This window comes from Manis javanica, chromosome 10 (assembly GCF_040802235.1).
Source record: "Manis javanica isolate MJ-LG chromosome 10, MJ_LKY, whole genome shotgun sequence".
Taxonomy (NCBI): domain Eukaryota; kingdom Metazoa; phylum Chordata; class Mammalia; order Pholidota; family Manidae; genus Manis; species Manis javanica.
Window position 1 is genome coordinate 8,898,591 of NC_133165.1, and position 14,808 is coordinate 8,913,398.

At 56.2% G+C, this 14,808-nt stretch overlaps 1 protein-coding gene across 1 annotated transcript in view; it reads right to left on the bottom strand.

Annotated features, from left to right (window-relative positions):
* LOC108393822 (uncharacterized) overlaps positions 1-14,808 on the bottom strand; it is a 113,287-nt gene that overhangs the window by 36,370 nt on the left and 62,109 nt on the right. Inside the window, 11 exon segments of the mRNA XM_073214154.1 lie at positions 319-476; positions 1,928-1,978; positions 1,981-2,131; positions 10,207-10,284; positions 11,218-11,288; positions 11,291-11,361; positions 11,407-11,420; positions 11,469-11,599; positions 11,602-11,697; positions 12,485-12,745; positions 12,748-12,768. Coding sequence (XP_073070255.1) covers positions 319-476; positions 1,928-1,978; positions 1,981-2,131; positions 10,207-10,284; positions 11,218-11,288; positions 11,291-11,361; positions 11,407-11,420; positions 11,469-11,599; positions 11,602-11,697; positions 12,485-12,745; positions 12,748-12,768 — 1,103 coding nt within the window.

Sequence of the window (14,808 nt, forward strand, 5' to 3'; positions counted from 1 at the left end):
ACAACAGCAGGCACATAGTAGGTGCTCTACAAATGGAAACAGGGCTTTGTTTCCGTTTAAAGAGAAAGGGCAGAGAGAACAGGACGAGAAGCTGCAGGCAGCCGGTCCACACAGGCCCCACAGCTGGAAATACAGAGGTTGTTCAGCCAGCTATTATTATCATCATTAACAATGACAGTAAAGCCTTTACAAACTGTAAGTGCTGGAAAGACCCAAGGCTCAAGAGCATTCCGTTAACCATGCACACCAGGAACTGGATGGGCAGTGACAGAATCAGGCGGGAGGCCCGCCCCTGCCCCAGCTGCCCCCCATCCTCACCCGGCTGGCAAAGGGCAGGCCCAGCCTCCGAAGAGCAGGTGCCATGTGGCTGACATTCACCACCAGCTCCAGAGCGCCATGCTTTGGCCAGGCCACCAGGGCTGCCACGTCCACACCAGCTCCGCCGTGGAGGCCCACGCTAGCCTGGGTCTGGGTCTCTAGAGGCAGAGAATGGCACAGGCTGTTATAGATGCAGGTTCTCCCTTCCCAGCTCAGGGACGCTCCAGAGACTGCGGGAGGGGCCCCTGCCTGAGGACCCCAGTGGGACCAACCGTGCGCAGGACTTAATTCTCTGAGCTCCTACGATGTCATCTCTCTCAGCCTGGCCATCTCCTTCTCTCACTGGGAACATTGCTGAGATGACACCTCCTCTGAGGAGCCTCCCCTGACTGCCCATCTAAAGTACCCCCCAACCTTTCCTGCTCCTTCCTGGCCAACTCAGCTGCATAAGGGCAGGGCCTTTAGTCTGTTCTGTCCCCTGCTGCCCCCAGCACTTAGCATTGTGCCTGACACACAGCAGGTGTCCAGTACTTGGTGAGGGAATGAACAGGTGAACAAATGCTTCTGTCCAGGGTTTTCAATATAAAACTGAGAGCAAATAAGACCAACCTACAGCTCACCTGGCCCAAGCTGGAGGGTCCCCGCCCTCCACCCCATGCGGGCATCTCCTCCAGTCCCCTGCCTCAGAGCTGGAACACAGCAGCAGGTGATACCCTCCAGAAAAGGAGATTCTGGAACCTCACAGCCAGGAGTTTGTTCTCACTAGCCTTTGCCTTAACCTCCTCAGCACACAGTTACCCAGGGAACAGGTGGGGCCTCGCCTCCATCAGAGGCTAGGTTCCCGGGGCCACAGCTTGGTGCTCTGGGCCATGCACTGCCTGGCCCCATACTGTCACCTGCCGTTGGGGCCTGGCAGGCTGGGTGCTGCTCCCTGAAGCTGAGCCCCAATTTCCTCATCTATAACGTGGGCACAGCCTGCCCACCTCGCAGGAGAAACATGCCTGAGAACACGTGCCCGCAGGGGACCCCATAGACCTCAGGAATCATTTGTTCTTTCCTTCATTACATAAGGTCCAACCACATGCACCTACTGTGTGGTGGGCATGAGGAGAGGGAACACACACTGACGGGGACCCAATCCCCATGCCCAGGTCCCGACTGCCAGGGGCACCAAGACCATTAATGCCAGGCAGCCAAGACCCCTCCTGAGGGGCTGGGATGGTGGGGTGTGGCCAGCAGTGAGGGAACTGAGAGGTCCCGCTGGCCTCCAGGGGGCAAGGAGCGGGGGCAGAGAGGAGGTCACCCCACAGATACCACCTACCCAACTTCTGCAAGGAAAACGCCCTGACACCTGATTTCTGACTTCTGGCCTCCCGACTGGGAGAGAACAAACTTCTGATGCTGTAAGCCACCCAGCTTGAGGTTCTTTGTTTTGACAGCCCTAGGAAAGGGCTCCCTTGGGAACCAGGACATAAAGGACAAGGATGTCCTGCCCAGGACCATACCAGGCCTGAGAGGCATCTCAGTGCACCTGGCCAAGGCCTGAGACAGGCGGGCAGGCCCCCTGCATGGGCTCTCTGGCCCAGGAGCAGCGGGCTGGGTGCCTTGCCGTGCATGTGCAGCGTGGTGCTGAGGTGGGCCTTGCCTGGGAACCCTGCATCAGGGCCACACTGTCATTCTCACTCTGGCCAGAGAGCTCCAGGTGTCCGGGAAAGTGAGAGCAGCTTACAGTGTAGTTCAGAGAAGTGGGCCCCGCAGAGACACATCTGGAATGCTCAGAGCCGGAGCCACTGTCATGAAGGTCCACGGAGAGCTAGAATGACACCAGGGAGATGCTGGGTCACCCTCTGCTACGGCTCAGAGGGACATCTGACCTGGTTCTACCATTGCCGTGTCTCCACTTTTAAGAAGGTTTGTTGAATGAATGAATGACCAAATGAATGAATGGCTGACCACAGATTTCCATGACCACTGACGCTCCCCAAGGCTGACCTGCAGGCCCGGCTTGTCCTCCACCCTGAGCGCCTGCAACGTGGGGATGTTGTGCTGGAGCACATAATCCAGGGAGATGTGTCCTGGCCACTGAGTGAAGTTCAGCTCCTCGGACATCTGTCAGGTGGCATGACTGTGGGACTGGAGCCATCACACTGGGCCATCCCTACTGCCCCCAGCAACCCAAGGCCCCACCGGCAGAGCCCCCCGCACCTGTCTGCCATCCACTCCAACCCGTAGGGTGCGTCTGTAGTCAGGCCCATGCCTCTCGGTGGCCATATCCAGCAGGACCCGGGCTGGGAGGGCCGAGGGGCCAGGCTGGGGCCGGCTGTGCATGAGCAACAGGTCCACCTCCTGCTGCATCTACGAGGGAGCAAGAGAAATGAAGTGTCATGCCTGGGAGGTGGCCAGCGTCTCCCATGGAGGGGAAAACAAACCACACCCAGACGTTACATCAAGCCTCTTTCTTGTCCCCTCCCTGCTCACCATCACATCAGGGGAAAACAGGAGGGGAGATTCCCACCAAATGCAGCGAATACACTTGGATGTCGTGTACAAAATTCACAGGCGATGTGCCCAGGGAGGAACCTCAGAGAAAGGCTTGGCTAGGTACAGGGAAGGGCCCACGGGATGTTTGAGGTGGACACACCTTTCAGGCTGGGAGGCAGTGGGCAGAGAAAACCATCAGTAACCCAAATACAAATTCACAACAGGTTCGGGACGACGCTCAGAATGACCTGCAGTGGAGCTGCTTCTCATGCAGGCAACCACGCATGCATGCCCAGGGGAAGAGGCTGCATGGATTTCTTAAGGGACATCACGGTCAGTCAATCTCCCAGAGGGCTTCGGAAAGACCAGCTAGTGCAAATGAACATCGAATAAGTAAAGCTGAACCTACACTCACCCTGTGGTCCAGCAATTCCACCCCATGCATATGTTTGCTGAAAGTCGTGTGCAAAAGTGTCTGAAGCAGCACCATTCATAACAGGCAAAAGCCAGGTGCTTTTATATCCAAAAGAATTGAAGGGTCTTGAAGGGACATTTGACCTAGAGTAGTCAAATCCATAGGCACAGAAAGTGGAATGGCCATCAGGGGCTGCGAGGTCAGCGAGGGCTGGGGAGGTAGTGCTTAATGGGGACGGAGTTTCAGTTTCGCAAGATGAGAAGGGCTCTGGAGGCGGATGGGGGTGCTGGCTGCTCAACAATGCGAATGTACTTAATACCACTGAAGTGTGTACTTAAAAATGGTTAAGATGGGAAATTTTATGTGTATTTTGCCATAATAAAAAAAAACTAAAAATACAAATATGTATGTGATGGATGAATAAATAGTTGATAATTTTTAAAAATGGATACCACCCAACTAACAACTGATAGAGTGGTAGGTGAGCTCTGATACAGCCAGGCCATGCTGTGGAATACTATACAGCTCTGAAAAGGAAACCACCAACACAGTGCGGGGGAATCCCACACACGGAAGGTTGAACTAAAGAAGGCAGACACCAAGGGGAGCATGCCGGGTGCTTCTATGTACATGGCATTTAAGAAGTCACATCAGTGACTCTTGGGGGTGGTTAGTAGTGGAGGTGGGCCAAGGGGTCTCGGGGGTCTGCTCACATCCCACGCCTTCAGGTAGATGGTGAGTGCTCGGTTTGTGAAAATTCACCAAGCTGTGCATTTATCATCCCTGTGCTTTTCTACAGCACATACTGTTCATCAACAAAATCTTTAAAAAGCAAACAAACTAGAGGAAAGTGGGGTCCTGAGGCACTAGGGCAGCAGAGGGATATCCCCCTCAGAAAGCCTTCTTCCTCTGCTTATGGACCAGACACCCTCGTCTCCCAGGGTCCTCTTCGGAGCTAAGAGCATGTCAAAGTGCTTCTCCCGAGCCTGCGTGGCCCCGGGCCCCCCTCGCAGGCCACCCCACCACTCCCTCACCTTGCTAGCCTTGAGGATTAGCAGCCCCTGCAGCGTGTGGGAGTCCATGGTGACCAGCTCCTGGGCGTCCACAGCCACGGAGTCCATCACAACGTAGCCCGAGCCTTCGACTTGGCCTGGGACCCCCAGGGCCTGGAGGGGTTGAGAGAGACGTGAAAGCTGGGCTTTCTAACCAGAGCTGAGTTCAAAGTGGGCACCAGGAGTCCTAAGGATGCCCTTGAACAGGCCACAGGATGGTGCGTGAGTGCACGTCTTCCCAGGAGAGGGTTTGTGATTCTGATCAGGCTCTCGAAGCACCCAAGGGTCTCGTGTGAGCTTCTCCCTCCCCCCTCCTGCCTCGCCAAACCATAAGGGATCCAATTTTTGCACCAAGAGAACCAATTCTTGTAAAGCCCACCGGGTCCAGCATTCGGCAACGGCTGGCAGCTTCAGGACCCCCTTTCCTACATCCTCCGCCCCCTACTCCACCTCCCCGGAGCACAGAACCAACCCCCTGCTCTACGTGGACAGATGAGCTGGTTGGGAGACAGGCTGCGAGGCCGGCCTCCCTGGACACCCTTTGGTTCCTCCCGCCAGCCCCTTCCTTAGCAAAGAGCAGGAGAGATGCCCTCGGTTCGCCTGGCACCACTGTCACCCGGGAAGGCCAGGCACACGGTGTCTGCCGTCTTAGCCAATCCTGAGAGCAGAGGGGGCATTTGCACCCCATTCTGTGTAGGTGGAATGGAGGCCCAGAGAGGAGTGCGGACTTGCTCAAGGTCACCCAGAGTCCAGGGCTTCCTGGCCTTCAAGGTGGCCTTCCCCAGACCCAGTGCAGCTGCCTGCCATAGCACTGGACCCTGTCACCCTTCCTCCTTCCGGAAGGCTTTCCAGCCTGGCCTCTGTGCCCCCTTCTGTCCTGCGGTCCCCCCTCCCTGGCTATTCCTTCTCACCCCTGCCCCCAGCTCTGCAGCTCAGGGTGCCCCCAGCCATCCACACCCACCCCACAGCCATCTCAGCCAGTCTTGTGGCTTTAAACGTGACCATGTAGAGGCAGAGGCCCCCAGTCCAGACCACAGCTGACCCTCGACACCAAGGGCTGCCCCCAGACATCTCCACCCAGGCACCCACCAGTCCTGTCTAATTTAACACATCCAAGTGGGACTGAGTCACTATACCCCCTCCCCACCCAGCCTCCCCGTCACAGGGAATGGTGACCCCACCCCTCTGCTCATGCAGGACAAGACACTACCCCAGCTTCCCTCACACCCACGAACACAAACCTGCACCCACTCTGTCTCTCCCACCTCACCGGCATTTTATAAAACAGGAGTCAGCAAACCACGGGCCATCCACCCATTGCCTGTTGTACATAAAGCTTTATTGGAACAGTCATGCCTATTTATTTACATATTGTCTATGGTGTTTTGCGCTATAATGGCAGCAGCTTGAGTAGTTACAACTGGCTGCAGGCATGCAACACCAAAGATATTTACTATCGGGACCTTTATAGGAATGGTTTGCTCACCCTGATCCTAGGAATGCCCTTCCTTCCCAGCCCTGCCTCAGGGCCTTTGCACTGGCCATGCCAACAGTTCTGTCCTTAGATGCCCACAGGGCTCCTCCTCCTCTCCTTCATGTCTGTGCTCAGGCGTCATCTTGCCTTTGGGGCCAGCCTTGACCTTATATAAAATTGCAGTATCTTCCCTGTGTTTTCACACCACACCCCCATTCCCACTTTCTTTCTCTCCTTAGCCTCACCACTATGTACAATGCTCCACAATTTGCTGACTGATCCTGGCATTGCCTGCCCCCACCCCCTGTGCAGCCCCTACCCCACAACCAGGGAGGCATTTCTCTGCTTTGTTCATGGCTCTATCTGCATGGTACAGAGAAGGAGCTCAGTATTTCGTGGGTCCATTCTTCTCTGGTTCACCCATCTCCCTTGTTTTGCCAGTGGTTGAAATGAAGGCCCCTGTCCTGCCCCCTGGAGATCCTGGTGCCCTACCCTCCCGTCCACCCCCAGCACCACCTACCTGCAGGGCCCCGCAGGAGCTCTGGGCCAGCACCCACCACCACAGGCCGCGGTCCATCTGCAGCTCGCCGACACCCTGCAGCTTGCAGGCCCCCGCTCGCAGCTCCAGGCCCAGCCGGTGCCCAGCCTCCTGCCCAAGCTGGATGGTCAGAGAGGTCTCTTGGGGGAGAGCCCACAGCGCAGGCAACGTGTGCCTCAGCTGCGCTTGGAAAGTGGCCTTGCACTGGCGCACGGCCACCTCCAGGGTCATGGAGGCTGTATGGGCAGCTACTGCCAGGGTCCCTGATGCCACTCCTTCCCCACCAGCCTGCAGGAGCCTCTGGGCTGCAGCCCAGCTGGGAGGCCCAGGCCATGCTGGGCCGGAGGGCAGGCCCACGCCAGGAGTGACCCTGATTCCCCATCTCCTACTCCGTTACCACTCCAGCCCCTGGCCCACCAATCTGTGCCTCCCCTATCCCACCCCCCATCACAGTAACAACAAATCAGATTATAATACACAACAACCCCCGTGTAAGGAACACACAGTACACACAGCCTCGTGCTAAGCGCTCTACGTGAACGCTCTACGTGAACGATCTCCTTTCATCGTCTTTGACAGCTGAGATGGGCAGATGACTATTCCCGTATTACAGATGGGAAAACTGAGGCTCAAAAAAGCCAAGCAAATTGTCCAGGGTTATAGGCTAATAAGGAGGCAGAGCTCAGCATTGACCCTCATCTGTCTTCAGTCCCTGCTGTCCCATGGGACAGTCACTATCCACAGGGCTTGTTTCAGTTTAAATGAAAGTGAGGCCAAAATATTCTGTTTCTTGGGCGCACTGGTGAACACATTTTAAGTGCTCAGCAGCTACATGTCCCTCATAGCTACTGTCCTGGACAGCAAAGAACAGAACATTTCCACCATCACAGAAAGTTCTAGCAGGCAGGCCTGCTTTACCTCCAGGCGCTGTCCTTCCTCTGGTGGCTTGGTCGTGCGTTGCCTCGACCGACATGGACAGGGCACCTACCGGTGCTGGCGCTGTGCTGGGGACGCCATCCCTGCCCTGAGAAGGCTCCATCATGGGGGACGGGTGAGGGGACAGGCGGGGCAGCCGGTCCCGCGCAGACGAGGACTACAGCGTCCCCTCTCCTGAGAGGCGTGCATTCTCCTCCCCCAAACATCACTGGACAATTTGCAGGCCATCTCTCAGCCCAGATAAAACCCAGCCTGCATTTTTTAACAGACTGTGAAACCAAGATGTGACAGTCCCCCCTGTCAGCTGAGGACAGGAAGACAGCTCCCCTCAGTCCTTCCTGACTTAGAATTTTACTAAAAAGACAAATTCCTATAAATTTGGGACCTGTGATCCTCTGCTCCACAGTGCTGCCTGACTCTAGTCTCTCCCAGCCTGTTTCCTCCTCTGCCAGAAAGGAACGCAGGATTAGAGGTAAGAGGGGGCATACAGTTAGTTGACAGTTAATTTGTGCAGGGGGGAAGCCCTGCCCAGCCCCTGCACTGATGGGTGGGCACGGCCTTACCTCCAGCAGGGGGCAGTGGTTCACCAGGGACAGGGTCCAGTTGGCGAGGATGTTTGGGGGAAGAGTAGCTGGGGGCCTTGGGAAGACCGCGGAGGGAGGTGCCGGCCAGGCTCAGGCCTCTCACTGGCAGGGGTTCTGGAAGCCGAGGGGCACGTGCTGTAAACCACCTCACTGGCCCCCTCGCTGGCCTGCCATACACACTGCCAGCAGCCGGCAGCCCGGCTCGGTGGCCAGCGTCCATAGGCTTTGGTCCCTGGCGAGCTGCTCCAGCGTGCCCTGCAGCTGGCACGGCCCCACCTGGAGGGTCAGGAAGGTGGCGGGGCCAGGCTGGCCAACAGGCTGATGGTGCTGCTGGCGGTGGGCCCAAATGGGCCAGATGCCCGAGGACTGAGGAATGCAGCCCTTGAGTGAGGGCCAGCTGCAGGTGGGTGTCTCCACGGCCAGGCCGAGCTCACAAGGGCCCCCCCTCAGACTGCCCTCAGAGTGCAGGGCCTGTGGGCGCCTGTGCACTGGAACAGGGGGAAAGGGGGGGGGGGATTCAGGGGCAGCTTTGAAAGCCGAGGAGACAGAGCTGGACACAGGCCTGGGCAGGAAGAGGGCAGAATAGCCTCATCTGTGCCAGTCCCTCCCTCTGCATAGTGCCCACACCATGGGCTCACTGATGCCCCAGTGACAGCTGTGGGCTGGTGTTCTGGCTCTGCCACTGACCCAGTCTTTCCAAGCATGTGACCTCAGTTGACCTGTCTCTAAAATGGGGTGGATCAGAGCACCCTAAGTCGCCGGAGATGTAAATGAGTTCATACTCATGACTTGCTAGCCCAGAGCCAGGCCCCCAGGCAGCACTGGCTACTGGAAACTGATCGCTAACATCAGTGATCAGTGACCAGAAGGCAGAGATCCTAAGTGACCCGCTCCCCTGGGGCCCATGACATGCCTCACATGGGGGCACAGGCCAGGGTGGGGAGACAGGGTGACAGGGCTAACTCTGCCCGGGCCCCCCACCTCTGGGCCCAGGGCTCCACTTGGGACTAGGGGACAAGCAGACCCTTCCTCTGGGGGGTGCAGATTTAAGGAGGCACAACTGTGCAGCCTCAGCGCTTGGCTGGCATGTGTGCACAGTAAACCTCAGCCCCTACTTTTGACTGTTCTCGCCCTTATTCCCATCTCCCCAGGCCTAGGAGTGGGGTAAGGGACATCACAGGACAAGAACCAGCCCCAGAAAGGGAAACGTGTCTTGGTAGGGCCCTTTGCGGAACAGGAGAAAGTTCAGTTTCAGTCTTATTTTTGGCTCAAAACTTTATAGCTAATGAGCCCCAAATTCAAGAGACAATGTTAACAAGGATGGAAGCTCTTCAGGCTGAGCACAGAGCTGGGCATACAGTTAGTTGACAGTTAATTTGTGCAGGGGGGAAGCCCTGCCCAGCCCCTGCACTGATGGGTGGGCACGGCCTTACCTCCAGCAGGGGGCAGTGGTTCACCAGGGACAGGGTCCAGTTGGCTTGTGTAGCATTGGCCTCAGTCCTGCCTTCACCGTGAGAGATCAGAGTGCACTGGCCCAGGGCCACCTCCCGCTGGGCCCTGCAGGGTTGGTCCCCCCACCAACAGACACTCGGATGTGGTTGCTGGGACAGCCCCCAGAGCCTGAAGCAGAGGCCATGCGTGCTGGAGGCCAGCGTCCAGGTGGGCACAGCAGCCGCAGGCCGTGTAGACGTCGGCCTGGGTGAACGTGTCCCCAGAAGATACCTGAGCCGCCAGGCTGGCCGTGCAGGTGTGGACCAGGAGGGAGCCATTCAAGGACAGCACAGCCGGACTCTGCCTCCAAGAAAGACAGAATGAGGCCAAGCGGGTGCCCCACAACGTGGGCAATCGAGGGAGGCCCTCCCTGCTGGGCTGTGTCCCCTGTTAACAAGCTACATTCCTGCAAAGTGCTTCACTCTGACGAGAGCAACCCAGCCTCCCAGGGAGTCCTGAAGCTTGACCTTTCTGAGCATTTTAGGGTCCCCGGTATTCCCTTGCCGTGGCACATAGGCTGGTCTCTGCATCCTCCCCAGTTTCCATGGTAGAGGCCTGTCGACTTCTCTCACATGGCCTCTCCGGGCGAGTCTTCTCTTGATGCCCCAGATGCGAGTCACTGCTCCTCCAGATGGTGTATTCCAGAGACCTGGGGGTGCTGCCCACAGCCTCATCCTGTCGCCAGTGCTCACCTGTCTGCCTGGCGTGGGGACAGTACCACCCCCACTGGCGTGGGGACAGGGCAAACACGCCCCATGAGCCCCACGGCAGCTGAATGGAGACCGAATTTATGGGGACATGGCGGGCTCAGAGGGGTCTGGGCAGGCAGCCCCCAGTGCCAGGGCCGCACCAGCCCCCTCCCAGAGGCAGACCCCCATCTACCACAGCTGCCCCACTTGTTACAGGGACCTTTGTACCTCCAGAGGCCACCCGGTGATGTCCCCCCAGCAGAGTCCTGACAGCTGGGCAGGCGAGACGCCATGGCTGCAATTGACCTGTGAAGACCAGCGGGGCAGGGCAGGGCCATGCTGCCAGACACCCCTGGGGAAATGGCCATGGGGGCCTCCTCCCCCTGTGGAAGCTGCTCTGGGAAAACAACCCCCAAAGAGAGGCTTGGGCAGAGACCCTCAGCGTCTCCATTCAATTGGGGACACAATTGGCCTCCGTGTGCCTGGTTCTAACCGGTCCCTCAAGGTCACCACAGGAGGCAGGAGTGCTAACAGTCCCACTTTGCAGATGAGGACCCTAGGGCACCGGCAGTGCAAGCAACCGGCCCACAGCTGCGCGACTGGGAGGTGAGGTAGCAGCCTGGCTCGGTCGCCCCCCCAGGACCCCCACCCTGCCTCCCTCACCCTCGGGAGGGTCTCGCTGCCCTGCGACGGGCACAGAGGCGGCTTCCTGCTTTTCATTCTGGAGAACAATGCAGACACAGCTGTGCATGTGTGTCCTCGTCTGGTGTCCAGGGTCCCTGGGGGAGCTGCCCAGGGGCGAGCAGATGGGTGAGGGCCTCGGCAGTGTTCATTTTACTAGACAGGCTGGGATGCCCCCAGAGCAGCCTTGGTTACACTTCCGCGGATAGGGGAGGATTGGCAGGAGGACAGGTGGACAAGTGGACCCGAGAAACAGGGAGAGTAGAGGGCGGGGAGTGGAGGGTGGGAAGGAGAAGGGGAGAAGCGGGGCAGGGAGGGGAGGGGAGAGGAGAATGGATGGACAGGAAGGGACGGGAGGGGCTGAGGTGGAGGGGAGGGGAGAGGAGAATGGATGGACAGGAAGGGACGGGAGGGGCTGAGGTGGTGGGGCCCAGGCTGGGGTTCCGGGTGGGTGCCAAGGCACAGAGGCAGGGGCCGCTCTGGCAGGCTGGGTTCGGGCCAGGCCATCTCAGCAGCGAGGGCATCAGTCTGACCCACGTGGGGCCTCCGGTCACTCACCTTGAGCCTCGTGGGCAGGGTGCCCAGCAGCCCTGAGAAGTGGTGCAGCCCCAGGGCCAGCCCCTGGTGCTGCCCTGTCCCCTCCTCTCCAGAGCGATGGGAAGCTGCTCGCCGTCCATGCTCACCACCAGCCCAGCTACCGGACTGTGTGTTGTGCTCCAGGCAGAAGCACAGCTGTGTCTCTCAGACCTGTTGCCCCCGGACTGGACCTGCTGTCCCCTGGGCACGCCCAGGCTGGCCCTCTCACTCACCTGGAAGTGTCCACGGCTGTCCCAGGAGAAGGGGAGGCCCCAGCGCCTGATGCCAAGCAGGGTGTGGCCAAGGTGGGCGTGGAGCCAGCTGCCTGGGGTGCTGGGGGCCGGGCCCTCCAGGCCAAAGACACGTCCAGCCGTCCCCCCACACTCTGCAGTGCCATGCGCACTGAGAGGTTGGAAGCCACATGCGTGTGTGACAGGAGCATCCCTACCTCCAAGGGGACTCCTGGCGGCAAGAGACCATGGAGGTGGCCACACCCAGTCTATGCACCACAAGGCCCAGAACAGGGGCCCCTGCTAGCCTGCCAGCTTCCTGGACGGTCCCTGGAGCTCTGAGCTCCCCTGTCCTGGGCTCCCCAGATCCCACTGCCCCAAATACACCAGGTTGAACCACACACAAGTGCAGCATTCCACCATTTCTGATTCCCAGACACGGCGCCTTCACCCAACCCCACCTGGTATCACAATCCCAACACATATCAAGGGACGGGCGCCCAGTCCATCTCGGTGTCTAACTCCCCAAGGACAGGGACTGGCTCCCAGAAAGCATGAAGGGAGCAGGGATCTGATGCAGAGCTCTCCCCTCACTGCTGCACCGCTGAGCCCCTCCAGGACTCACAGAAATGTCCTCAAGAAGCTAAGGCAGCGGGTGTCCAAAGTCTCTCCTAACTGCAGCCCAGGAGCCATGCTGGAGGTCCTGGGAGGCCCAGCTTCTAGGCCGGAGAAGCTTGGCCTGAGGACGGGCAGTCCTGGGGGAGGGGCTGCCAGTAGGGGTGTCTGCCCTCTGGTTTGGAAGAATGTCCATACTGGGTAACAGCTGTTGTCCCTATACTGTATGTCCTGGCTAAGTAACAGCCTATGGAAGGTGGAGGCACTAGGAGAAGCTGGTAGGGGGAGGACATAGAGCTGGAAGGTAGGTTTGGGGACTGGGGCTTTTTTACCTCCCCAGCCCCTTGGCTTCAGGACCTGGGAGTCTGTGGGAAAGGAAGGCAGTTGGCACTGTGCACCCATACCTGCTGCAGTCAAGGTGCTGATGTGACTCAGGCTGCCTGAGAGCTGGCCATGCCCGGGGCCCCAGGTGCAGACCCCACCCAGAGCCAGGCTGGCCACATTGGCATGGACGCTGGCCTGGCTCCCGAGGCTCCCTGACTGGGCCCGCAGCTGCCCTCTCAGCTTGAGCTCTCCTGGCAAGGCCTGGCTGCTGTTTTGGCTGAGGACGCAGGTCACACTGTGTGCATTGGTGCCATTCCCTGCCTTCTCATGCTTATCCCGCAGTCGGCAGTGATCCTGATGGTACCTGCAGAGGATGGGAAAGAAGCTATAAAGAGCAAAGGGTCATCTCAGGGGACTGGCTGCTTTGGGTGGGAGGGAAAGAATCCTGGGGTTGGGGTGGGAAGTTCTGGGATCCAGGATGTCGTAATTCTAACGCATGTTAGAGGGGCATGTCTGGGATACAGACCAATTAAATCAGCTCCCTCCCAGAATGCTCTGAGGATCAAGTGAGCTAATTCACAAGCAAAAGGGCATTGGCCAAAAAGCAGCAAGGCTGGTAAGGCAGGTCTGTGATACCAGAGCTCAATTCTTGCCAAGAGGCTCACAGACCACAGCTAATGGAATTGCCCCACTTTACAGACGGGAAAACTGAGGCCTGGGAGGATTTGAGAGATCCCATCTGGAATCCTCGAGATAGAAAAGTTGCTCAGAGGTCTCTTCCATCCAGAATGAAGATCGCACACCGTGAGGCCAGTCCCATGCCTCTACGTAACTCATGCCTCAGGGAAATTCTTGTTCTTGTCAGAACCATTTAGGTCTCCTGACCGTACTGACTTCTCTTGGGGCCTTAACATGGTCCAAGTGCCCTTATCCCTCCCTCCTGTCATTCACTGTTTGACTTAGGAGTCACCACCTCCAGGAAGCCCTTCTTGGCCCCTCTGCATCCCCCCAGGCTGAGTTAGACACCCTGTTCTGTGCTTCTAGACAGAGCTCATGTTAAACTCTATCACAGAGTAGAGAGCACTTTCCACAGAGACACAACTTCCTTGCAGAATCATCTTTTTATGGGGCTCTCTGTCACCATGTCCTACAAGATGTTCGCCAGTTTCCTCATCTGGAAAACATGGGTAGCCAGAGTAAAACTTCATTAGATTATTGTGAAGATAACATGAAATGATGTCATTGGAAGAGAATAAAGCCCAGGAATAGACCCACAACACACAGGGTCAATTGATTTTCAACAAAGGTACAAAGGTAATTCAGTGGAAAATAATGTGTTGAAATAACTGGAATATAAATATGTTAAAATGATTGGAAATCCACATATAAAAAACTACTTTGGCCTTTACCCAATCATATACACAGATCAATTCAAAATTAACCACAGACCTAAATCTAAAACATAAAACCATAAAACTTTCAGGAAAAAAAGAAGAGAAAAATTTTGTGGCCTCAGGTTAGGTGAAGATTTCTTATACCACACCAAAAACATAATCCATAAAAGAAAAAAAGTGATAAATTAGACTATATCAAAATTAAAAACCTCTGCTCTTCAAAAGACACAATTTTAAAAAATGAACAAACAGACCATAGATTGGGAGATGATATTTTCAAAGCACATATCTAATAAAGGCCTTCTATAAATAATCTTCAAACTCAATAATAAAAAAACTAATAACTCAATTTTTGAGATGGGCAAAAGGTTTGAAGAGACCCTTCACGAAAGATTTCCAAGTGGCAAATAAACCTATGACAAGATGTTCAGCAAAATTAGTCATTAGGAAAACCAATGAGATGTAACTACAAATCAATTAGAATGACAAAAATCAAACAAAAAAACCCCACACTGAATCATAGACATAAATCCAATCGTACCAGTAATTACATTAAATACCAATCAACTAAATTCTATAATAAAAAGAGATTCTACAGGAAGATATGTCAAAGAAATAATCAATCCTCCCATGTTTTCTTCCATCTGCTACCTCTATAGCTTTTCTTCTTCCTTCCTAATTACAACCCTTAAATACAATTCGTGCCTCATATCGAATTTACCGAGTATCATAATTCCTCCAGGTGGTAAAGATACCTCGAGACAAGTGCTGGGCATAGAAGCCACAGGGCATAAATCTGCAAAGAAGTAAAAAGCTAACCTTTTCAAACAATATGGCTTCTCTCTCACTTACCAACTTTACATTTCCCTGTATGGCCCCGGAAGATGACTGGTTAGCCAGAGACGGGTAAGATTCCTCAAGGGAGGAACAATCTAAGACAGGCACAGTCGCAGGGGGGCCATCAGGTGAGAAACTGGGGATCAACAGAGGTGAGGCTCAGAACCTCACCC